General features: G+C 44.0%; 1 protein-coding gene across 1 annotated transcript in view; it reads left to right on the forward strand.

Moving 5' to 3' along the window:
* Positions 1–27,131, forward strand: part of LOC126234862 (ras-like protein family member 11B) — a 351,905-nt gene that overhangs the window by 84,977 nt on the left and 239,797 nt on the right. The window contains exon 3 of the mRNA XM_049943603.1: positions 2,257–2,313. Within this exon, the coding sequence (XP_049799560.1) occupies positions 2,257–2,313 (57 nt within the window). The remainder of the gene's footprint in view (positions 1–2,256; positions 2,314–27,131) is intronic.

Raw genomic sequence — 27,131 nt, forward strand, 5'->3', positions numbered from 1 at the left:
AATACCATTAATGTTTATAATTCCGTGGAATTTTTCACCAAAAAGAGAAAATACTTTTTATAACGAGAGACAATAGAAATCAACGGGCCTTTCGCCTTAGAACCGTCGAAACGTCCCTTAATTGCAACGGTCGCCAACGAGTGTCTCTTCTAGCAGACTACAAACTACACTCCTGGAAATGGAAAAAAGAACACATTGACACCGGTGTGTCAGACCCACCATACTTGCTCCGGACACTGCGAGAGGGCTGTACAAGCAATGATCACACGCACGACACAGCGGACACACCAGGAACCGCGGTGTTGGCCGTCGAATGGCGCTAGCTGCGCAGCATTTGCGCACCGCCGCCGTCAGTGTCAGCCAGTTTGCCGTGGCATACGGAGCTCCATCGCAGTCTTTAACACTGGTAGCATGCCGCGACAGCGTGGACGTGAACAGTATGTGCAGTTGACGGACTTTGAACGAGGGCGTATAATGGGTATGCGGGAGGCCGGGTGGACGTACCGCCGAATTGCTCAACACGTGGGGCGTGAGGTCTCCACAGTACATCGATGTTGTCGCCAGTGGTCGGCGGAAGGTGCACGTGACCGTCGACCTGGGACCGGACCGCAGCGACGCACGGATGCACGCCAAGACCGTAGGATCCTACGCAGTGCCGTAGGGGACCGCACCGCCACTTCCCAGCAAATTAGGGACACTGTTGCTCCTGGGGTATCGGCGAGGACCATTCGCAACCGTCTCCATGAAGCTGGGCTACGGTCCCGCACACCGTTAGGCCGTCTTCCGCTCACGCCCCAACATCGTGCAGCCGCCTCCAGTGGTGTCGCGACAGGCGTGAATGGAGGGACGAATGGAGACGTGTCGTCTTCAGCGATGAGAGTCGCTTCTGCCTTGGTGCCAATGATGGTCGTATGCGTGTTTGGCGCCGTGCAGGTGAGCGCCACAATCAGGACTGCATACGACCGAGGCACACAGGGCCAACACCCGGCATCATGGTGTGGGGAGCGATCTCCTACACTGGCCGTACACCATTGGTGATCGTCGAGGGGACATTGAATAGTGCACGGTACATCCAAACCGTCATCGAACCCATCGTTCTACCATTCCTAGACCGGCAAGGGAACTTGCTGTTCCAACAGGACAATGCACGTCCGCATGTATCCCGTGCCACCCAACGTGCTCTAGAAGGTGTAAGTCAACTACCCTGGCCAGCAAGATCTCCGGATCTGTCCCCCATTGAGCATGTTTGGGACTGGATGAAGCGTCGTCTCACGCGGTCTGCACGTCCAGCACGAACGCTGGTCCAACTGAGGCGCCAGGTGGAAATGGCATGGCAAGCCGTTCCACAGGACTACATCCAGCATCTCTACGATCGTCTCCATGGGAGAATAGCAGCCTGCATTGCTGCGAAAGGTGGATATACACTGTACTAGTGCCGACATTGTGCATGCTCTGTTGCCTGTGTCTATGTGCCTGTGGTTCTGTCAGTGTGATCATGTGATGTATCTGACCCCAGGAATGTGTCAATAAAGTTTCCCCTTCCTGGGACAATGAATTCACGGTGTTCTTATTTCAATTTCCGGGAGTGTATTTTTCGTTTGTTTAGTAGTCTCCATCATGAACACCCACCAAAGTATATACAGAAAGCACGTGGAACTAGTAATGTCGTGTCCATGCGTCGAAAAATATGAAGTACTTAGTTACGCCTGTTAACATTGTATGCAGCTCACCTGTACTTGTTAGCCAATGTTTCTCAATTCTCATTACACTTTCAAGAAGTATATGTTCGATGTTTCAGGAACGACATACAGTAAACTTCCGTGTGGTGTTCTACCGGTTATTTCCGCTTGATTACCTAATGTCAGTAACATAAAGTGTTGAAATTTCCCAACTGTCTAAATTTCCCTACACGATCTTACTGAATTAATCCTCGAAGGAATCTTACCCCCCGTTGAAATTATTTCTGTTGTAGTTGATACATTCACCCTTTATACTTCAAGCATATTCTAATCTCAAATATAAATTGCTTGTAACTGTTTCTTTGAACTTCATTCATGACACGTCATTCGAACTAAATTACACCCAACTTTTATCATTTTTGACACACAGTTGATTGAATTATGATTACTTTCACTGTGGTTATTCGATTTATGGCAAATTTTCAATATGGTCTAGACGCTGCGAGTATATATACTTCTCTGTGGTGAACCTATAGAAGTTTCCCCGGAAAATTAATCATTGTCTTTCGTGTTTCAGCTTTGACGGTGCGATTTTTGACGAGGCGGTTCATCGGCGAGTATCGTTCGGATACTGGTGAGTCAAGCTTCAGATTTAAGCAGTGTTGCACGACACAACCTTGCATCGAATAACAATAATAATAATAATGATAATAATAATAGAGTGCATGGGAAGGCAGAGAACTAATCTGCCAGATTCGTAGAAATACAAAAGTATAAATCTCGGTGAAATCTCTGAGACTTTTCAGATATGTACCAGTGTTCGACAAGGAGTCAGTGTCTCCCTTCTGCTATTTCATTTGGTCTGGACGATGGGAAAATGACACGAACAGTATTAACATCTGCAATTCAGTATACAAAGTCAATATTAAACGTAGAGTCTTCTCTTATGATTCAGTGGTGATTACTAAGACTAAAGATCAAATTAATACGCCACAAAGAAACTACACGAGATCGACACAAGGTCATACATTCGCATATTTGAGGAGAAATTTCATTGCATGGAAAAACTGCATCAAAATAGCAGGAACGTCCGACTAAAAGTGGAATGTGGGACGTTTTGCAAGTGTTTTCCTTCAAATGCCTTGGGGAGATACAACGGCCTTCAGGGTTGAAGAGCAGAGAAATTATGTAGATAGCCACGAATAAGCAACATTCATAATCCCATTTAAACTCCACAACAAAAAAAGTATTATTCGTAATATGAAATTTTACCATAAGTGCTGTGTATCTGGGGCCATATCTGCTGGAGGGTACTCCAAAGTTGCAGAAATTGAGAAACAGGAGCGGAATATTCTGAGGAAAATATGTATCTTCATTCTTGCAGGTTTTCTTCAGGATGGCCTGCTGCATCAATAGAATTAATGTATCAGCTGGCGGGTTGCTGGCGAGGGTAAGACATCACTTCAGAAGCATCCCTGGAAGACAATAAAGAATGTGCAGTAGAAGGATGTGGAGGAAATACAAGGGTTTGACATAAACGTGGGAACACCTCCATACTCTGCACATGATCTCTAATCTTAGCAGAAACTCTTTCAGGCACTTTCGATTTTCCTACTAAAGAGCACCGAGAAAAATTACCTTCTCCTGCTTGCCTTCAAAACGTACAAGCATCTCCTATTCCTGCAACCTCACATTCGGTTTATTCGGTTTCTAAAACACATCAGTTGCAAATATAATCTCATACCTTATTTTTGTAATCGTGTAGAATATACAACGATCAGCAGGCGTCAGACTAGTTCTGCAGTCGTTCGTGAAAAGAAAGCGGCGCCATTGGTCTTGGGTTTGTTCTAGGTGTTCCATTACCCAATTTCTTAATGCCCCATGGTGTTGTCAGTTTCCTTCTTCTGTTCGTAATGGACACCCAAATACCAGATTGGTGTGTGGAGACAGTTGCGTAACGTCCGGTTCGACACAGCCTTCCCTGGTTCCCAAAAATGGCAGGACGCAGTTCAGTTGCATTATCTTTGGTATACGAATATGTATAAACCGTGATCTGTAGATAGTGTTCGTTAGTTGGTGCTGACTGCGAACGACCTCTACGAGGCAGATCTTGACTACTTTGCGTCTCTCGATAGTATTTGATTGTTTGAATTCCTTCGCTGTGGTGCACTTCGATTTCGTGAGCAATTTCCCCTGCTTACAGACCTTCTTGCCGCAAAGAGACAGTGTGCGAACCCTCTAGGGTCGAAATGACCCTTTGAGGCATGCTGACGGTTCCAGCACTGCACACTACTCGTAGTTTCATTGTCCTGAGCACCATAGGAGACAGACACACCGGCGGTAAGGTGGGGGTTCCCTACAACTGTTAACTGTAACTAAAATAATAATTTCCCTCCTTCTTGAGACATCTACAGCTACATAATTACTCTGTAATTTATATTCCGGACTTTGGCAGTTACAGTGCACCAGATCTTAACAAGTACAACGAAAACAAAGTGAAAAACACTGAAACTGATTCCATTTGTCTTATCCAAGAAAGACAGTTATGGCACGTAAAATAAAACAATACTTATCCCAACTACATTATTTTATACCTGTGACCATCATAGTAGTATAACAATTGTGTCATCGTTATATTGGAGAATACACTGCATGGGAAAGAAAAAAATGTGTTCCCTTTTTAAATAAAATTACTTGCAAATGTTTTGCATTTGAGATTGCGAAGTATGTAATTACTGCTACGGATCCTCCACTATAAAGGCGAATAGTTGTCATTGTTACATACAGTCCTTGTGCTTGAACTGCCGTTGAAATAGATGCTACGGCAACATCTTTCTCGTTATGCAGACACAAACTTCACGTAGCCTGAATTCAGTCACACTTTGCCGAATACTAACAGATGATTGAGGTAATAAGTTATAAAGGGGAAGGAAAATTGTGAATTAGTAATGCCTAGGCAACGGGAACACGGAAGTACTTGATTTCCTTTTATCTAAATTTCAAAAGTTTGTGACTTGGTGCAAATTAGCCCAATTACTGATAATTATCAACGCATAAGATGTGCCGTTAACCAAGTTCATTTCAAAATAACGAACTTTAAATAGGTCGGTGGAAACAGACCTATCGTAAATAGTCTGAACCATGTAGTTGGTGATTCTGCTTTACCCATGAGGATAGTTAGTCTCAGGCCCTGCTCACTGCACGTATCCTTAACATTTTAAATGACGCCAAAATTCTGAAAGGCACTTTCCCGCGGTATTACATATTCCGTCGCTTCTTTCGGTGATCACTGCAATGATCTTTTGCGTCGATATCCTCTACGTTTCTTGTCCAGTCTGACTAAATTATTCATTACCGAACCGTCCTCTCGCTGGCTTCTACTGACTGCTCCTCAACAATATTTTATCAGTAACAGTTCTCGCGTCCATGTTAGTGCCAAAATGTTTGATAATATCACATAACATGAAAAACCTACCATCATTGCAGTTTAATAAACATCATTTTACATCATATTGTTAACGTTAACACACTGTAAAGATACAAGCCTTGAAATTAATGTTTTGAAAAAAATATGTGCAAATTATTGTATCCATAACACAGAGACAATTTGACCAAAAGTATTCCAATATTATCATGTGGCTTAACTGTTGACCCATTTATACTAGGGTCGTTCAATAAGTAAAGCCCCACATTTTTTTCACAGAACTTATTTATTGTTAAGAGTCAGAATTTGGTGACAATATACATCAACTTGTCCATGTCCTACTTTTCTACGTAGTCTCCATCACGTTCTATTTCCGTACGCCAACGTTGTGGAATAGCATGTATTCCCTGCTGTAAAAGCTCTTGTCCTCTAGGCGTAGCCATGTTTTCACTGCATGACTGACACTCTCTCATCTTCAAAGTGCGTCTCCCGTAGAAAATCTATAAGCGGCCCAAAGAGATGGAAGTCCGAGGGTGCCAGGTCTGGACTGAAGGGTGAATGAAACAATGACGTCCAACCCAATTTGGCGATGTGTTCCCGGGTTCTCGGACTTGAGTGTGGGCGTGCATTATCGCGTTGGAGCAAGATTTCTGCTGGATTCTTGTCCTATCGGTCACGTCGGTAACGGTTCTTGAGTTTATTCAGAATCTTCACGTTTGCCTCTGAATTAATGGTTGACAATCCACGAGAATGACGCAATCACAATCCCAGAAGACTGTCACCATGGCTTTTCTGACTGAGGGGGTTGTCTTGAATTTCTTCTTTTGTGGTGAATAAGGATGATTCCACTACATGGATTGCCTTTTTGTTTCCGGTGCAAAGTGATGTACCGAACTTTCGTCCCCCGTAACGATCCGTGACAGAAAGGCCTCTCCGTCGGTCTCAAAACGCTCCTAAAATTCAGATGAAACGGCATTTTTCTGAATCTTGTGATTCTCTGTGAGCATTCGTGGAACCCATCGTAAGCACCTCTTTGTATATCCGAGAGTCTCAATCATTGCAGGCGCACATCCAATGCTGACCGACTGTAGAGCCAATTGTCGAGTTGTGATGCGCCGGTCGGCATGAATAATGGTATCCGCACGATTCAGCACGTCTGGTGCAGTGGCTGTGACAGGCCGTTCCACGTCCCAGGTGTGGCTGCTCATGGAGCTCTGTTTCTGCATATCCTGAGGCTGTAAGTTCCCTTACCCATCACCCAGCTGTAGTCCTATCAACTACAGCATCGCTATACACTGCACACAAACGTTTATGGATGTTCACTACCGTTTCTTTTTCTGCACACAAGAATTCAATAACAGCACGCTGTTTGTAACATGAGTCGTATGTAGCCGCCATTTTGACGCTGTACTACGGCTCTGCCGGCTGCCAGAACGGTTCCAAACTTCACCGGCGCAAAAAACAAACATCAAATGTGAAGCCTTAATAAGGACGTTTGCCTATGTATATTAATGGTTTTTTTTTTAATGTGGGGCGTTACTTATTGAACGACCCTCGTAGCTATCACTTTGCAGTGGTCGCTTAATCATGAGTGTTCCCAATACTTGTCGATATCATTTCTACTTAATCTGGTAATACAAATGTCCATAGCACTTGGAGATGAGGGACTGCATTCAAAAGGCACATTGCGTGCTGTTGAAATTCATTGCGAATGAAGGCTTCCGAGTTCTCGGAAGATATTTTTATATTTTTTATTCCAGCTAAAGGTCGCAGAAAAATTTGGTGTAATATGTTATTAATGTCGGTCCGTAAAGACTGTCCTCAGTTGTGGCTATACACAGTTCGTTAATCACATAGAGACGGCATATGTATAAATGATACACTCATATTAATACGCCAAACAACATCCAATAACTTTTTTTCACAGAATCAGCTTGCCTTTACAACTTTGCATGTGGTACTTCAATTTTGTGTACGTGCGGCAAAGCTCGTTTGGCGTATTACTGTGACTGTACCACTTTTACATGTGTTGACTGTGTGTAGTCTCCCCGAAAATGTTAATTACGGACCGAAATTAGTAACCTGATCTATAAGAATTTATGTGATCCGCAACTGCAATAAAAGTACATAATTGCAGATTTACTTCCTAACAAATTCATATGTCAAAAGAGAAATTTCCGAGCGAAATATAACAAACTGTTTACTCACGAGAGGGAGAACATTCTTTTTTTTTTAAGTTTTTGCGTGATACTGATGGGGGTAATTTTCACAGTATCTGCCAGCATTAACCCATTACTGGCCAGCGTTACACTGATGGTACACGCGACAGGATTGGACGTTTACTGATTTTTAGACAATAATGAACTTCTATAATCTTGTTATGCTCGTTTAAAGATTTTTGAACATTTGTTTTTCATTGCTATGTTAATATGGTTCAAATGGCTCTGAGCACTATGGGACTCAACTGCTGTGGTCATAAGTCCCCTAGAACTTAGAACTACTTAAACCTAACTAACCTAAGGACAGCACACAACACCCAGCCATCACGGCTACGTTAATAGTTTGAAAGGTGGCTACACTGAGCCACAGCGCCAGAGATCGCGCTAGAGAGCATTGTTCTGCCGCCTCCACTGGCAGTGATTATTGAGATGTCGTAGTGGGCAGTGGTTGTTGAGAACTCGTAGTAGTCAGTGCTTGTTAAGAACTCGTAGCAGAGAGTGTTTGTTGAGATGTGCTAGTAGGGAGTGCTTGCTGAGATGTGATACTGAAAAGTTCTTGTTGAGATGTGGTAATAGCGAGTCGGTGTGGAGATATATTGTAATGATTAGAGTGATTTTGGTCAATATATGAAGGTAACGAAACTTGAGTTATTTTTCATTATTTAATGTCGTAAATAATGCTTCATTACAGGTTCAGTCAACAAAGCATCTGGCTTGTGTTCTGGGATTAGAGTGTAATTCTGGTTTTCTTGAGTAATTATGGTATTTTTATTTCCTTTAATTAATTCAGTATAAATGATATTTAAAATTTCTTGTGTTGTTGAAGAAGAACCGTGCCAGATGCGTACGTTGAGTCATACTTCCACACACAGAACAGTTACACTTGTGCTTTGGTTTCGTAGGTTTTATAGTTGCTGGGGACTTAATTAATTAATTGTGTAATGAAAATTTCCATTTCATTCTTTGTTGTTGTTCTATGCAGTCAGATTGCGTAATAATACTAGTCAGGGCCAACCGTTACGAGACTTCGTAACCGAACAGACAGCTACTGAAGCAAAAAAATAAAATTATTTCCATTTATTTTAATTAAGCCCCCATGCAAGTTGTGAGAAGTAGTACATGACTGGCAACAAATCGCAACTGAATGAAAACATTCCCTAACGATTTTCGACATCGGATGTCCCCTGCGTCAAGCTCCAACTACCATTCCGCGTTCAGAGTGTGTTGATTGCCGTCGTGCGGCCGTAACGACATTGGAGACCTTTTCACATGAAATACCTGAATAGATACGACAGCTCCGCTTCGCTTCGCTTGGTTGGGTGAGCGAACTAACCTCGTCTTTGGCAGGTTTAGTACCGAAGTGCTATTCCTGGAATTCCTGATGGAGTGGTTTGGTGGAACCTAGCGTAGTAGATTGTCCTTGGGTTTCATGTACGGCCAGCGGCCGAGCGGTTCTGGGCGCTTCAGTCCGGAACCACGCGACTGCTACGGTCGCAGGTTCGAATACTGCCTCGGGCATGGATGTGTGTGATGTCCTTAGGATAGTTAGGTTTAAGTAGTTCTAAGTTCGAGGGGACTGATGACCTCCGATGTTTAGTCCCATAGTGCTCAGAGCCATTTGAACCATTTTTTCATGTGCGGGGTGATCCGCAGGTGTTGCGGAGTATTACTTGCGCAACAGGTCCGGCCAACGCGCAGACGGTCGGTGGTGATGCTGATGGCCCAGACCACTAAGGAGCGAGCTTGGGCAGTGCTTAGCATACTGGACTCGCATTCGGGAGGACATGGGTCAGACCCGTGTGCGGCCATCCTGATTTAGGTTTCCCGTGATTTCCCTAAATCACCGGGATGAATCCTTTGAAAGGGCACGGCAGACTTCCTTCCCCATCCTTCCCTAATCCGATGGGACCGGTGACCTCGCTGTTTGGTCACCTCCCCCAGATCAACCATGCAACCAATCCAGACCACTTGAAACCTTCCCATCTCCTCTATATCTCCTTTGTTACACAACCTTCCCTTCTACAATAACCTATGAAACCTTCTCTTAGGTTTTCTATCTCTTGCTTAATAATAACAAATGAAATCTTCCCTTTGAAATTATTTCTCTTTCTCAATAATAATAAGTGCAATCTTCGCACACAAATTTAAATGCTGCTTATTAAAAGTGATTTGCTGATTATTTCGACGAAACAAAGAATATGTCGTCGTCGTGGCCCTCACTCGTTACCTGCAATAACCCAAAACTGTTGCTTACCTTCCTTACAGTTACTGGATCGCCATCTGACTGCTACATCGAACTGCGACATGAATATACTTACTCTGTTTTACTATACTCTTTTAGCTGCTGCTGGGCTGTCATAATAAGTGGCTGTATTTGTTACCAAAGGTGACGTTATTCTTTAATAGTAAATCTGACGTTCGTCTTTAATTAATTTGACTGAAGTTGCGTAATTCATAGTTAAACTTTTTCTTGACAACAATAAAATTTTGCAAAGTTTTACGTTGATGGTTTTTGGGATGTATTATAATCAGCATTACAATATTGCTGGCAAAATTAATTATATTCTGAAAACGATTCTTCAAATATTTACTGTTGGTAATGAAATGATTTTACAAAAGTTCAAATGGCACTTACTTTTTACAATAATCTTACAAATAGCATTGCCCAAACATACCTTCAGTAGCCTTGAGTTTCTAAAAAAAAAAATTCAATGATATTAGTTCCTCTTATGATAACAGTTAGCTGATGTCTCTGTACATCCGTTTATAATCTCTTGTAAATCATAGCTGGTGGCACGCGGGCACACCGCTCCTCTCAACCTCTCGCTTCAGACCTGCTACCAACTCCCTTCACATCTCGCTTACTACTGACTTCCTACAAAACGCTAAAGTGCGGTCTCTCGCGCCATCAATGCTTTCTGGTGCAGACAATCCCTGCTACCATTACAAAATGTTTCAATGCGCGGTCTTTCCCGCTCTTTTCTTAAAATGTATCCAAACGCAGTCTCTCCCGCCCTTTTTAAAATTATATCAATGTGCGGTCTCTCCCGCCAGCAATACTCAGGTGCAGACATTCCCTGCTACCACAATTATTTCCAAAATGACAAATATTAATTATTCCTACTTAATCCTATTAATAAAATATAAACATCTTTCATAAATTGTGGTTTGACAATAGACAATAGAAATATACACGTCTTACAGGCACAGCGCCATTTTCAGTGTCTGATTTTGCACGCTTTGGAGGTCGACAATGTGGGGGTCAGCAGTATTCCTCCACACCACAACCGCGTACTCCAACATGGGTCGGACCAGCGTCAGGTATAGCGCAGTGCCATGGCGCGAGGGAAGCGTCGACTCAGTGTTAAGGAAGGGGTAGAGCAACCGTAGGCGCCCCACAGCCGTGTTTGGGATCTCACCGATATGCGGTAGACTTGTAAGCCCCTGGTCAAGTTTGACCCCGAGGTAAACGGCGGTCTTGATCCACGGGATGGAGCCTCCCGCGATGGTGACCGGGAGGAGATTGGGTTGTTTTTGGGGGAGTAGACAAGACAGCGAAGTCATCGGTCTCATCGGATTAGGGAAGGACGGGGAAGGAGGTCGGCCGTGCCCTTTCAAAGGAACCATCCCAGCATTTGCCTGGAGAGGTTTAGGGAAATCACGGAAAACCTAAATCAGGATGGCCGGACGCGGGATCGAACCGTCGTCCTCCCGAATGCGAGTCCATTGTGCTGATTGCTGCGCCACCTCTCTCGGTTGACCAGGAGGAGAGCCAGCGGGATTTGTTTTCTGGTGAAAAATGACAGCTCCATCATTGCAATGCCCTTTTGCACCATGTGTACGTGATACTACCGCCGTCCGCAAATGTGAATAATGCTATCCCAAGACTTTTGTCACGTAGGTACCTGTACACTGGCGCTCTCAGCAGACCGCTGCTTACCTCACAGCTATTCGCCGCTACAGCACGTGGCTGCCACACAGATCGGCCCTAAGGCGCGCCGTGTTTACGCCGTTTCGCGATCCCAGACCGTCCCAGTCCCCGGTCCAGCTGCCGGCGCTCTTTGTACCTCTGCCTCCCACGCCCTCCCCTCCACGTGTCTATACTTAGCGCGTGCGCGCTCCCCGTATCTCCGATGCGTACATCTCGTGACGTCAGCTGGACAGAAACTGCCGCGCCGGAGCAGTTTTGGCCACCACAACAAATAGTGGAGGCTAATTCTGAAATGTAGCTTTAGGGGTAATTCCTCTCGGTTCGGATGTACCGCAGGCCGCGACCAAGGGCACCGGTGCGGGAAATTCATTCATGCTGGTTGACAGTGAGCGCTGCCGGGCCCGTCTGCAAGGTGCTGTGTGACACGTGCGACTACACGTCTCCGCTGCTGCTACTACTGTGTCGGTGCGTAAGGTGCGTAAGTATTTTTATTTATTTTTTTAATTTTACACGTCTGGTTCTGTAGGCCAAATTGAGGAGCAAATCTCCAAGGTCATGGAATGTGTCAGTACTTGAAATTACAACATAAAAATAATAACAGATGAAATAAAATGTTAATCAAACCAAAAAGGACAAGCTATAAGTTTATTTAAACGCAGTCCACAATATACAGCGTGTCCGAAGAGTCTTTCCCTGATTACATAAATTGATAACTCAAGCTAGAAGTAAGATACAAATATGAAAGTGGTGTCTAATTGTTTACAAACTATCAAAGTTTTTTTTTCACACATCAGTAAACTTCCACATGAGCACCCTTGGTAGCACGTAGCACATCTAGGCGATATTCAGTTTCCGTCCACACATTAGCCAACATCACTGGAGGGATCGATTCAACGACTGTGGTTATCCTTTGCCACAGGGTTTCAAGATCTGGTACACGTGTTCGGTAGACCTCGTGCCGGCCGCGGTGGTCTAGCGGTTCTGGGCGCTCAGTCCGGAACCGCGGGACTGCTACGGTCGCAGGTTCGAATCCTGCCTCGGGCATGGATGTGTGTGATGTCCTTAGGTTAGTTAGGTTTAAGTAGTTCTCAGTTCTAGGGGACTGATGACCACAGATGTTAAGTCCCATAGTGCTCAGAGCCATTTAGACCTCGTCCTTGACATAAACCCACAAAAAGAAGTCTTATGGAGTTATGTCAGGAGAGCGTGGAGGCCAAACCGTTGGCCCATCACGACCAATCCATCGCCCATATCGAGATAGGCACGGACGTCCAAACCCCAATGAGGTGGTGCACCGTCTTGCTGAAACAAGACATCGGGATGATACTGAAGCAGCTGACGAACAGCATACAGTTGCAACACGTTCAGATACACTGCATATGCGGTGGTAGTCTCAGCGAAGAAGAATGGCCCGATAATTCGATCGTGCAATAGCGCGCACCAAACACTCACCTTTGGACTGCCTCTGGTGCACTCCATGACCTCGCCAGGGGATTGTGAACCCCAAATGCGGTCCGCAGCTCTTGGTCGTGCGGTAGCGTTCTCGCTTCCCACGCCCGGGTTCCCGGGTTCGATTCCCGGCGGGGTCAGGGATTTTCTCTGCCTCGTGATGACTGGGTGTTGTGTGATGTCCTTAGGTTAGTTAGGTTTAAGTAGTTCTAAGTTCTAGAAGTTCTAGGGGACTGATGACCATAGATGTTAAGTCCCATAGTGCTCAGAGCCATTTGAACCATTTGAACCCGAAATGCGCACATTATGGCGATTCACTACTCCACTGACAAAAAAGGTCGCTTCTTCGGAAAAGGCAATTCGTCTGAGACAACCATCATCGTCCTCAATACGTGATAGCATATCGACCGCAAAGTCATATCGACGTGTACTGTCATTGGGCAACAAGGCCTGAACGATTTGCATTTTGGATGCACGAAACAATAAACGTTTGTGTAAAATGTCATAGAGAGAGCTTTTCGGCATCTGTAATTCACGTGAGGCCCTGCACACCGAATTCTTCGGACTTCGCAGAAAAGACTGCCTTACAGCTTCCACCCTGTCTGCTGAGGTTCTTGGTCGACCAGACCTCGGACGGTCAGCAACCGATCCTGTGTTCTTTAACTTCTCATACCAGGCTTTAATGCTCTTGACATCAGGTGGATTCCTTCCAAATGTTGTCTGGAAGTGTCTCTGCACTGTGGTTGGTGATCGTGTCAATTGGTACCACAGGACACACTGTGCCTTCTCCTGATTGGTTAACACGGCTTCTTGGGCACTGCACCTCATCCACTATTTACGCACTGCGAACTTAAAACAGAAAAAAACACTTTGATAGTTGTAAACATTTCGACACAAGTTTTATATTTGTATCTTACTTCTAGCCTGGGTTATCAATTTATGTAATCAGGGAAAGACTTTTCCGACACCCTGTAACATAGGAATCAGCTTAATTTTTCAAGGATTTACTCAACAGAATAGAAGGAGTGACCCCTGACGAAACTCTTCGGTTTCGATTTGAAAGTGCTTCGATTACTGCTAAGATCCTTGAATTCTTGTGGTATCTTATTTAAAATGGATGCACGCCTTTCTCCCCAAGACTTAAGGAAGTGCGACCCAAATGCAGATTGGATTTCTGCCTAGCATTAACTGAGTGAAAACTGCAAACTCTTTGGAATAAGCTGATATTTTTAACAATAAAGGACAGTAAAGAATGTACTATATATTGAGATGCCAATGTCAGAATACCCAGACTAATGAACAGGGGTCGAGAAGAGGTTCACGAATTTACACCACTTATTGCCCGAACCGCCCGTTTCTGAGCCAAAAATTTCTTTTGGGAATGGGAAGAGCTACTCCAAAAATATGATACCATTCGTCGTAAGGGTATGAAAATAAGCAAAGCTGACCACTTTTCGTGTCGAACTAAAACTTACTTTAGATACTGTTCGAATATAAAAAATGGCAGCATTAAATCTTTGAACAGGATCCTGAACGTGGGCTTCGACAGCGGATACACATATCAAAGAATTTAATCATCAGTAATAGATTTTTCTTCACTGTTTACAACAGTCTGCCAGGGTAAGTTTTTGGTGATTGCGCGACTGTAGAAATCACATGGTCTTGAGGAGAAGTACTCGTCGAGTCATGTTTGGAGCACATTTCCATTTGGAAACGAAGTTCGTTGTAGGTTGTTCGATAGAGAGCGGGAAAGGTGGAAATCTGAGGACAAAAGATCAGGTGAATAAAGTGGGAGCGGAATGACTTCTCAGTCCAACTCCTGTATAGCGTTTTTTGTCAGTCTAGCAGAATGCGGGCGGGTGCTATCGTGGACTAGCATCACTTCACTCAGTCTTCATGGTCGTTGTTCTTGGATTGCGTCTGAAAGACGTCTCAGTTGTTGATAATAAATGTCGGCAGTGATGATTACACCTCAGGGAAGCAAATCGTAAAACGCCACATTGTCGCCAGTCCACCAGATGCATAACGTTATTTCTTGTGGATGCGCGCAGCTCTTTCCACGGGGAGTTCCTGCTTTTTTTGGCGCAACCATTCCTTTCTTTTCCTTATGTTAGCATAAAGACACCATTTCTCGTCACCAGTAACGGTACAGAGTAAGAATGGTCAGTGATGTTCACGAGCTAACTGATGACTAGCAAGCAGAGATGTACATGTGGCCACTCGCTGATTTGTCTGATTTTGGATTAGAGCATGCGGTACCCATACTCCCGAGTATTGAAACTGCCCCACCGCATGCGAATGCTGCACAATTCTGGAATGGTCCGCAGATCTTCGCATTTCTCAGTTCTCGAATGAACTGACGCGGATCATGAGGATTAATGCGTTTAAGCGATCTTGATCAAACCTCTGAGATCTTTCTGAACGTGGAGAGTCACCAATGTCGAAACAATCCTTCTTAAAACGAGAAAATGATTTTCTTGCCGTCTTCTGTCCAGTTGCTTTATTCCTACTTATGGCACAAATGCTTCTGCCTGCCTCCGCTGCTGTCAGCGCTCTAGTGGACTGAAACAGAAGAACTCCATTTTGTACCGTTCACAGCTCCACTCAGTATCCCCATACGACAAAATGACGATATGTAGACTCAGATAGCAACGGTGAACTACAAATAAAAATTGGCTTTGATGAATAAACCCCTACCTACCGGAAAACCAACGTGCAAAAATATGACGTTTATATACACTGGTGTGTTACACTTACGGATAAGAGGAATTTTCACATGCTGTGGCACTGGCAAGTAATATACGAGACGTTGCTGTAAATAATACCTCCGAATTTTTAAATCTGTTCTCAGTATTGGTTGAGGATGAGGTGTCATGCATGTTACTCGGCTGACTTCCGCCCTTGCCAGACTGAAGTTGCCCCTGTACTACTAGAGTCTTCGAATTGTAGCCAGTAACGTATCGGGATCCCACAGTGCTTTTCGAATGTGTACGTCCAGTGTGTCCGTGCTGCCGAACGCTCATAAACATTGTGACTTGGGCATACGGTACGTGTTGTCAGCGTAGCAATATTATCGTCTGTATGTAGCTCTTACATCACACTGTTTAAGAAATGGACGAGCGTAAAATTCCCACATTAACTCTATTAAAAATCACATTTACTCCCTTGTCCGCATGCTAGTCATGTCGTTCTATCTCTAGTGTCCAGTACATAAATGAAAACTTCAGTGTCGCCGGACAAGTTATAGGGCAAAGAGGAAAGTATCATTTCCAGTCAACAAGGACATCGGCATATAAAAGTTCCGTTACAAATAGAGCGATACAAATTTGCAATAGTTCTTCACACGAGATAATAATTATTTCATCATTCTCACTTTAATGGAAAATCCTAAGGCCGTTCTCATTTCATCACTGTTCCTATTCAGCAGTAGAATCTTTACAACATGTGAAATACAAAACTTAAAAGGAGAAGGTCCAGAACATCGTACTGCAGGAGGTGCAAGCTGTCTTGTAGATTAGACCTACCGAACACACTCCTCAGAAAGAGCGCACTTTTATATACAAAAACAAACACCGTCCGAACAGCCGTTAAAGGCCCAACGTACCGAGTGCCCGCGTGTCGTACATATAATCGAATAATATAGAATATACTTTCATTAAACTAATAAGAAAGTATCAGAACCTGTTAGAAAACTCGAAGGGTAGTAAAAACATCATTGAATCCAATGAGACGCCATTCAACAACAAAACAGCCGATTCTTTACAATTCGGCGAATCCACATCAGCCGTGAATGGATTACGTCAATGCTGTGCACCTTACCGTCCCCTGAAATCTTTAATCGTAGGTATATCATTAACTAACACGAAGCTATAACAAATAGCACCAAGAACAATGAATTTTTTTATGTATCTACGGTGTGCCGTTGTCTTGAAATGGCGTACTTTCATAATACACAACTTACAATATTCTTTACCCACCAATATGACGTTTCCTGTCGTTTTATTAAAACAGATCACGCAATTAAAGATGCGTTTTCGAGAGATACTCAATTTGTGACGCTTAGAAACGTCGTACATGCATACGGCCTTCAACTAAAAATCAATATGGCTTCTCGCGACTCGGTATTGTAGAGAGAGAGGACATGCATGTGATGTAGTTGGCGTTCTATCATCTCACTGTGTAAGTAGGCTGTTTAGGTTTTGATGTTGGTAACGCCACGTAGCGTTCTGTATGAAAACCACTGACTGTGCTGTGTGCAGTCTGTGGCTCGTTGGACTCATTGTTGGAATATTCGTTTGTGTAGTGTTGGGCAGTTGGATGTGAACAGCACGTAGCTTTGGGCAGTTGGAGGTGAGCCGCCAGCAGTGGTGGATGTGGAGAGAGAGATGCCAGAGTTTTGAGAGGTTACTACACTCCTGGAAATGGAAAAAAGAACACATTGACACCGGTGTGTCAGACCCACCATACTTGCTCCGGACACTGCGAGAGGGCTGTACAAGCAATGATCACACGCACGGCACAGCGGACACACCAGGAACCGCGGCGTTGGCCGTCGAATGGCGCTAGCTGCGCAGCATTTGTGCACCGCCGCCGTCAGTGTCAGCCAGTTTGCCGTGGCATACGGAGCTCCATCGCAGTCTTTAACACTGGTAGCATGCCGCGACAGCGTGGACGTGAACCGTATGTGCAGTTGACGGACTTTGAGCGAGGGCGTATAGTGGGCATGCGAGAGGCCGGGTGGACGTACCGCCGAATTGCTCAACACGTGGGGCGTGAGGTGTCCACAGTACATCGATGTTATCGCCACTGGTCGGCGGAAGGTGCACGTGCCCGTCGACCTGGGACCGGACCGCAGCGACGCATGGATGCACGCCAAGACCGTAGGATCCTACGCAGTGCCGTAGGGGACCGCACCGCCACTTCCCAGCAAATTAGGGACACTGTTGCTCCTGGGGTATCGGCGAGGACCATTCGCAACCGTCTCCATGAAGCTGGGCTACGGTCCCGCACACCGTTAGGCCGTCTTCCGCTCACGCCCCAACATCGTGCAGCCCGCCTCCAGTGGTGTCGCGACAGGCGTGAATGGAGGGACGAATGGAGACGTGTCGTCTTCAGCGATGAGAGTCGCTTCTGCCTTGGTGCCAATGATGGTCGTATGCGTGTTTGGCGCCGTGCAGGTGAGCGCCACAATCAGGACTGCATACGACCGAGGCACACAGGGCCAACACCCGTCATCATGGTGTGGGGAGCGATCTCCTACACTGGCCGTACACCACTGGTGATCGTCGAGGGGACACTGAATAGTGCACGGTACATCCAAACCGTCATCGAACCCATCGTTCTACCATTCCTAGACCGGCAAGGGAACTTGCTGTTCCAACAGGACAATGCACGTCCGCATGTATCCCGTGCCACCCAACGTGCTCTAGAAGGTGTAAGTCAACTACCCTGGCCAGCAAGATCTCCGGATCTGTCCCCCATTGAGCATGTTTGGGACTGGATGAAGCGTCGTCTCACGCGGTCTGCACGTCCAGCACGAACGCTGGTCCAACTGAGGCGCCAGGTGGAAATGGCATGGCAAGCCGTTCCACAGGACTACATCCAGCATCTCTACGATCGTCTCCATGGGAGAATAGCAGCCTGCATTGCTGCGAAAGGTGGATATACACTGTACTAGTGCCGACATTGTGCATTCTCTGTTGCCTGTGTCTATGTGCCTGTGGTTCTGTCAGTGTGATCATGTGATGTATCTGACCCCAGGAATGTGTCAATAAAGTTTCCCCTCCTGGGACAATGAATTCACGGTGTTCTTATTTCAATTTCCAGGAGTGTATAAGCGGACGATCTGGACGTGTGTCCGCTATATATATATATATATATATATATATATATATATATATATATATATATATATATATATATATATATATGATGACTTTTGAACATTATTAAGGTAAATACATTGTTTGTTCTCTATCAAAATTTTTCATTTGCTAACTATGCCTATCAGTAGTTAGTGCCTTCAGTAGTTAGAATCTTTTATTTAGCTGGCAGTATTGACGCTCGCTGTATTGCAGTAGTTCGAGTAACGAATATTTTTGTGAGGCAAGTGATTCATGAAAGGTATAGGTTATTGTTAGTCAGGGCCATTCTTTTGGAGGGAAGTGAGATTGCGTTGTTCTAAAAATATTGTGTGTCAGTTTGGTGATGATCAGAATAAGTAAAGAGGGAACTGTCTGAGTGCGTTCCGTTTTACTCAGCTGTCTCTGTATCAAATAACGTAAAAGTTTACCAGCACAGTAATTCATAATTTTTATAAGGGGACGTTTCAACTGGTCAACATTCAAACGCACGTCCAGAACACCTGTCATGATAGATATTGCTCTTTACTTTCGGACACACTCCCCAACGTGTTTTTTCCACACTATGACGTCAGAACTCGGCACAATCAACGTTCGAATGGACGGTCCGGCGGTCTTGTTGACCGGTGCGTGAGAAACAGCGTGCTATAATGGAGTTCATAACCGCAAAAACGCGCCTTCTATTGAAATCCATAGAAGAATGAAAGTTGTGTATGGTGATGATTGCATCAACATATGTGATACGTGAATGTGGGTTGTTCGAGCTCGTAAAGAAGGAAACGGTGGTGCTAATCTCATCGTCTGCGACAGAACACGGAGCGGACGTCCGCGAACGGCGGTCGAAGAGACTCATCGGAACTGGGTTGATGAATTTATCAGAGAAAATCGTCAGACAACACAGACACAGCTAGCAGATCAGTGTGCCATATCACGAGAGCGTGTACAGGCCTTCATTGCAGAGTGCGGTACAGAAAACTGTGTGCATGACGGGTACCTCGAATGCTCGATACCAACGTGAAACAGAGGAGATTGGACATCTTTCAAGAATTACTTTTGTATTATGAGCGTGAGGGTGATGACTTCCTTAACAACAGTGTGAAAGGTGGTGAAAGATGGATATCTATTTTGACCCCGAAAACAAGAAAGCATCAGTAGAGTTCTTCCTCAACGTATCACCGACGCCAAAGAAATTCAAGACCATGCCATCAGCAGTCAGAGTCATGCTCACAGTGTTCTAGGATGTTCGAAGTGTAATGCATTTGTACTTCATGTCCCAAGTCATCACATTAACTCTGCGCCGGCCGAAGTGGCCGAGCGGTTCTAGGCGCTTCAGTCTGGAACCGCGCGACCGCTGCGGTCGCAGGTTCGAATCCTGCCTCGGGCATGGATGTGTGTGATGTCCTTAGGTTAGTTAGGTTTAAGTAGTTCTCAGTTCTAGGGGACTGATGATCTCAGATGTTAAGTCCCATAGTGCTCAGAGCCATTTGAATCATTTTTGTGCGGCCGGCACATCTGTAACCATCCAGTGCCTTGGGTTCATTGTCATTGATCATCTGCCATACAGTGCCGACTTGGACGCCATCCGATTTTCGTCTCTTTCCAGAACTTAAAGTAATTTTTCGAGGCCTTCACTTTCATAGTGACGAAGAGATGCAAGCGGAGGTGAGCTTGTGGCTACGTCGACGAAGTGAAACAGTCTACAGTGACGGTATAAACAAATTGGTCTCTCTTTGCGAGAAATGTTTTCGTCGCCAGGGTGGCTATGTCGAGAAATAAATATCTAGACAGATCTACATATATACTCCGCTAGCCACCAAGCGGTGTGTGGCGGAGAGCACAATTCGCGCTAAGTCATATTCCCCCCCCCCCCCCCCCCCCCTGTGTTCCACTCGCGGATCGCCCGTCGGAAAAACGACTGTCTGAATGCCCCAGTACGAGCTCTAATTTCCCTTATCTTTGAATGGTGATCATTGCACGACTTGAAAGGTGGTGGTAATAATATATGCTCTACATCCTCGGCGAAGATCGGAGTTTGGAATTTAGTGAGCAGCCCCTTCCGTTTAGCGCGTCGTCTGCCTGCAAGTGGGTCCCACTTCAAACTTTCTATGAGATTTGTAAAGCTCTCGCGATGGCTAAATGTACCAGTCACGAATCTTGCCGCTCTTCTTTGGACCTTCTCAATCTCTTGAAACAGACCCGACTGGTAAGGGTCCCATACAGACGAACAATGTTCTAAGACTGGAAGAACTAACGTATTGTAAGCAGTTTCCTTTATTGAAGGATTACATCGCTTCAGGATGCTACCAATAAACCGCAATCTAGAGTTCGCCGTGCCCGCTACTTGTGTAATCTGATCGTTCGATTTGAGATCATTTCGAATAGTCACACCCAGATATTTGACGGATGTTACCGCTTTCAAAGAATGAGCATTTATTTTGTACTCGTACGTTAATGGGGATTTTCGCCTTGTTATACCCAGTAGGTTACACTTACCAATATTGAGAGATAACTGGCAGTCATTACACCACGCATTTATTTTCTGCAAATCCTCATTGATCTGTTCACAACTTTCGTGTAATGCTACTTTCCTAGCGGATCTATTACGCTGCCCTGCGGCACACCTGAAGTTACGATTGTTTCTGTTGAAGTCACCCCATTCAGGTACGAAGATGTAGAACATTAGTAAAATTTGTTTCATTTAAAAAGCCTTAAGAGTTTTGACACAAAATATTCGGACGCGTGATTTTTCAGGACGCTCTCGTGGCTCGGATCATCCACGGAACTGCTGCAGCACAGTACAGAAGGTGAGTAAAAGAAATACGCAATGAGACTAACGGAAATGACACTTTTATTCAAAGACAGCAAGTACACAGAAGTCACCGCAGTTTATATACATCTATATCTACACATAGACTCCGCAGGCCACCGTATGGTGCGTGGCAGAGGGTACCTGTACCACTACTAGTCACTTTCTTTTCTGTTCCACTCGCAAATACAGCTAGGGAAAACGACTGTTTATTTGACACATTACGGACCCTAATTTCTCAAACATTACCGAACCATGGACCTTGCCGTTGGTGGGGAGGCTTGCGTGCCTCAGTGATACAGATAGCCGTACCGTAGGTGCAACCACAACGGAGGGGTATCTGTTGAGATGCCAGACAAATGTGTGGTTCCTGAAGAGGGGCAGCCGCCTTTTCAGTAATAGCAGGGGCAACAGTGTGGATGATTGACTGATCTGGCCTTGTAAACACTAACCAAAACGGCCTTGCTGTGGTCCTACTGCGAACGGCTGAAATCAAGGGGAAACTACAGCAGTAATTTTTCCCTGGGCATGCAGCTTTTCTGTATCGTTAAATGATGATGGCGTCCTCTTGGGTAAAACATACCGGAGGTAAAATAGTCCGCCACTCGGATCTCCGGGCGAGGAGTACTCAGGAAGAATACTGTCTTTCAAATTCTGAAGGTGGCAGGGGTAAACTACAGGGAGCGAAAGGCTATTTACAATTTGTACAGAAACCAGATGGCAGTTCCAAGAATCGAGGGGCACGAAAGGGAAGCAGTGGTTGGGAAGGGAGTGAGACACGGTTGTAGCCTCTCCCCGATGTTATTCAATCTGTATATTGAGCAAGCAGTAAAGAAAACAAAAGAAAAATTCGGAGTAGGAATTAAAATCCATGGAGAGGAAATAAAAACTTTCAGGTTCACCGATGACATTGTAATTCTATCAGAGACAGCATAGGACCTGGAAGAGCAACTGATGGAATGGGCAGTGTCTTAAAAGGTGGATATAAGATGAACATCCACAAAAGCAAAACGAGGATAATGGACTGTAGTCGAATTAAATCGGGTGATGCTGCGGAAATTAGATTAGGAAATGAGACATTAAAGTAGTAAATGGGTTTTGCTATTTTGGGAGCATAATAACTGATGATGGTCGAAGTAGAGAGGATATAAAATGTAGACTGCCGATGGCAAGGAAAGAGTCTCTGAAGAAGAGAAATTTGTTAACATAGAGTATAGATTTAAGTGTCAGGAAGTCGTTTCTGAAAATGTTTGTATGGAGTGTAGCCATGTATGGAAGTGAAACGTGGACGATAGATAGTTTATACAAGAAGAGAATAGAAGCTTTAGAAATGTGGTGCTTCAGAAGAATGCTCAAGATTAGATGGGTAGATCACATAACTTATGGGGAGGTATTGAATAGAATTGGAGAGAAGAGAAATTTGTGGCGCATCTTGACTAGAAGAAGGGATCGGTTGGTAGGGCATATTCTGAGGCATCAAGGGATCACCAATTTAGTATTGGAGGGCAACGTGGAGGGTAAAAACCGTAGAGGGAGACCAAGAGATGAATACACTAAACAGATTCAGAAGGATGTAGGTTGCAGCAAGTACTGGGAGATGAAGAAGTTGCACAGGATAGAGTAGCATGGAGAGCTGCAACAAACCAGTCTTTGGACTGAAGACCACAACAACAACAACAATGAAATGGTGTCAGCATGTAAGGATTGCAGTAGGAAACCTGGGTTCACTTCCAACAACCGGAAACGAAGTGAGCGAGCAAGGAATGGCGCCATTCCTCATCACCAAAACCAAAGATGTTTCGATCAGAACCAGCAGCAGGGAAGGTTATGCTGACTCTCTTTTGGGACGAAAAAGGCGCCAATTTGGAGCATTACATGCCTAGAGGGACCACTGTCACCAGTGCATCATACACAGATCTCCTAAAAAATCATCTGCGGCCAGAAATCAAATCAAAGCGACATGGATTGCTGTCAGCACGTGTCCTTTTGCAACATGACAACGCAAGGCTCCACACTGCCCGTATAACAGTTGCAACAATCACAGACCTGCATTTTGAGTGTCTTCCTCATCCACCATAGTCACCAGACCTGGCCCCAAGTGATTTCCATATGTTTGGACCACTCAAAGACGCTTTGAGAGGAAAGAAGTTTCGTTCTGATGAAGGGGTACGCCACACGGTGCATGAGTGGTTGCACAGACTACCAAAAGCATTTTTTTCTAAAGGAATTTATGCACTTTGTAAGCGCTGGAGGACTTGCATTTAGAGTGAGGGAGATTATGTTGAAAAGTGATACAGCTTTGTACCACTTCTGCACAATAAATAATGTTTAAAAAAATATTTAAGATTTAGTAATATTTAAAGTTTTCATTTGATGTTGAGCGCCCTGAAACCAATATCATTATCATCATCAACAACATTATCTGCCAACATAAGGGCAAAATTACAAGAAAACAGTAAGCAAGTTCTCAAAATACTGAGCGAATAGTGTGTAGAAATCAAATTAATGATTTCAGCATAGAAAACAATTTGTAGACCGTGTAAAACATTCTCAGTTTACTTGTCGCATCATGTCTGGATACATTTTCGAGCTTTCGACGAAATCCTAATTCCTGTTCATCAGGAATAACGGTCTGTCGTGGTTACTGTTATGGTGAATATTTATAGTGCACAGACGGCTTGTGACTGACCAGTCCAAGTCATCGTTACATCACTCTTCCAGAGGCTGTGTCCGTGTCTATACTCTCGAGGGAACGTAAGCAATTGAGCAAATTTCTGTGTCTTCTCAGCATCGAGGGTCCGCTTTCACGCACTACAAAGATTTTAGCTACTATCCCCGCTGAAGTTGTTCCCGCACATTCTAATGTCTACTGCTTCTTTAACAGGATCCCAGTGTGAAGAAGAGATGGACAGGATTTTAGTTTCATCGCACATTATTCTCCGATTATTTGTCAGACTGTGTTCAGCAACTGCTGACTTTAAGTTCTCGATTTTAGAGTGCCGTTGGTGTTCTGCACATTGGCCGGTATCGATGTGGATAAACTGACAGCTACCGTTGCTTCAACACTCATAACGAACCTTTTAAATTAGAGGGACCCTGAGGCCAAGACTTCCCTTAACTAGGCGCAGCATCTCCTTTATCGTCTTCAGCAATCGAAAAATAGGCCTTCTGCCTCCTCTACCGAGAACGTACTGTTTTGCTAGTTGTAGCCCTGCATAAAGGAAGAGATCGACTAAGAAGATAGTCACGTTATTGTTCAACATTTTCACATTCTCGTTCCTTGGAGAGCACTGACTTTATAATTCTAGCCTCATGGCGTTTCTTCCCTCACATGTTCTTCAGATGATTAGTCTCGGAATCCATGTGGCCCTTGTATCAAACAGCCTCACACATAAATGCAGAATTTCGTTCGATTGAACTGAAGTCCATCCCTTGCTTCTACATACTGGGATTTTGTCCCATTTCTGGTATTGCAGTGTTAGTGGATGGCCTGATTAGCTCAGTAGAATTTCTGGAACTGAATGTTTCTCTCATTCCCAAAAATTATTTGTCCGTGTTTTGTCAGAGGAATCAGAAATTAAACGAGATTTTAGTAAACATTAATTCCAATACTGACATTTGAGGTTAGTTTCATCAACGCCAATGAGAATCCCATGCCTGAAAGAAGCGTAACAGTGTATATTGTGAATAATTCTGAAATTTTCTCCTGAAAATCTTAAAGCTATAATGTTGTTAGTACGATAAGTGTGCCAAATTTTATGTTGGCTAGTACTCCTTGTGATGCGTCGGTAGTATAGAATTTTTCTCACTTACAAAATTGATTACTATCATTTGCGCTTCTTTGCTTCTTTCTATCTCAGGTATTGATAACAACTGCAAGTTCACCATCCTTAATGTAACCCAACCCAGCATTACAACTGAACTAACTTTTACTCGACACATTAAATAAGTTTTCCAACAAAAATTTAAAAAGTCCTGTATTACATCGTGCACTTTGGTGACAACGTAAGACTACAGAACAACACAGTTACCTGACAAATATTTCAGTAAGCGCACTCTACAACTTTTGATCTTTACTTTTGCTTTAAGAAGAACCTCAGCGAAGTGGCCTTCTGAAACCGCAGAACCGGAAGAAGACGAATGCCATAGGCTAGTATCGACTCCATCCTGCTCGCTGCCAACCAAATGGTTCAAATGGCTCTGAGCACTATGGGACTTAACATCTATGGTCATCAGTCCCTAGAACTAGGAACTACTTAAACCTAACCAACCTAAGGACATCACACAACACCCAGTCATCACGAGGCAGAGAAGATCCCTGACCCCGCCGGGAATCGAACCCGGGACGCTGCCAACCCCTTCTCGCACACGACTCTGCAATAGCCATATCAACGGAGCCATAACTTCCATACAGCGCTGTACAAAACGTTAGGACGAAAGGAACTTTCGCATCACTGTCAAGTAACAAAACTCTACGAAACTTGGACCATACGTAGAAAGAACTGCTACAGTATAGTACAGGAGGTAACTGAAAGAAATACGCAGTGAGACGAAGAGAAATGACACTTCTGTCAAAGAGAATAATTACACTGAAGGGGACATTGTATGTCCTATGCCGCCAATGTTAAATTATCCAATTTTGTGACCCATTACCCTGGAAACTTTTTAAGACACCAACTTACAATTTTCCATAACTATTGAATGCACCTTTCTAGATACACAGAACAAGAATTATTACTAAAATTGTACTGTGTGGCATATTATCAAATTTTTTCAAATACTCAGTTTTTTGACAGAATGTTGTAAATAAATAAACATAAAAACAAAACAGCTCAGAATATTTTAATTATTCTAGTTCCATATGTGTTGAATCTCACACATAGCATACTGTGAAAATTTCATGTCTCTACCATCCCTACCATCTCTACCATGTGTCTACCGTTTTAGAAAACGGGTTATTTATTGCAAAAAAATTAGTTCAGAGATATTGAGGTTTAAAACTTTTTTATTACAAATTCCTATACAGACTTACTTTTCTGCGCCTTTTATGCACTAGAATTGCCCTGGCCCATAGACTGTGTCTTCTTCAGTGTTACAACAGCCCAGTGCTTGCCTCCCCCTTTTCTTTCTTGCTTCTTTTGTCATTTTCTGAGCAGCTAACTCTGCTTCACGTACACGAATCTCATCCAGATATCGCAGTCCATCAGCTATGTTCAGTCCAAATTTTACCCCTAACTTTTCCAGAACCTTAAGTTTTTCATAGTTCCCACCATCAAAAGTTATTGCAGGATCAGACACTGCTAACTTTAGAGTCATAAGGTCAACAAATACTTTTTTGGCACACAGTACCACACAACATTATTGAAGGACTCATTCACATTCTGGGTCTTTTTTGTAGCTCAGGGTTTACCAAATCTCTGTAAATAGGCTTGATTGCCTCCATTACTGCCAAAGGAAGAGTATGTTTATGTGTAAATTCATGCAGGGTGCCAGCAAATTTAGGTTCCCTATATTTACACCAAGTGTTTGGTGGAGGTGGACACAAAGCATAACATGGCTTTTTATCGGTTGGTATTCGATAAAAGAAAGTGCTCCATACAGCCCATACAGCTCTTTACATCTTCTCTAAATTGTCACAGTTACTTTTACGCTTAGTCATTTTATTTACGTATAAAAAACAATAGAAGTTAGCTTACTATAAAAATAGCCGATAATCGCACTATTTTCAACGAAAACAAGTATCAGAAACAAAGGACTGATTT

This window comes from Schistocerca nitens, chromosome 2 (assembly GCF_023898315.1).
Source record: "Schistocerca nitens isolate TAMUIC-IGC-003100 chromosome 2, iqSchNite1.1, whole genome shotgun sequence".
NCBI classification, from domain to species: domain Eukaryota; kingdom Metazoa; phylum Arthropoda; class Insecta; order Orthoptera; family Acrididae; genus Schistocerca; species Schistocerca nitens.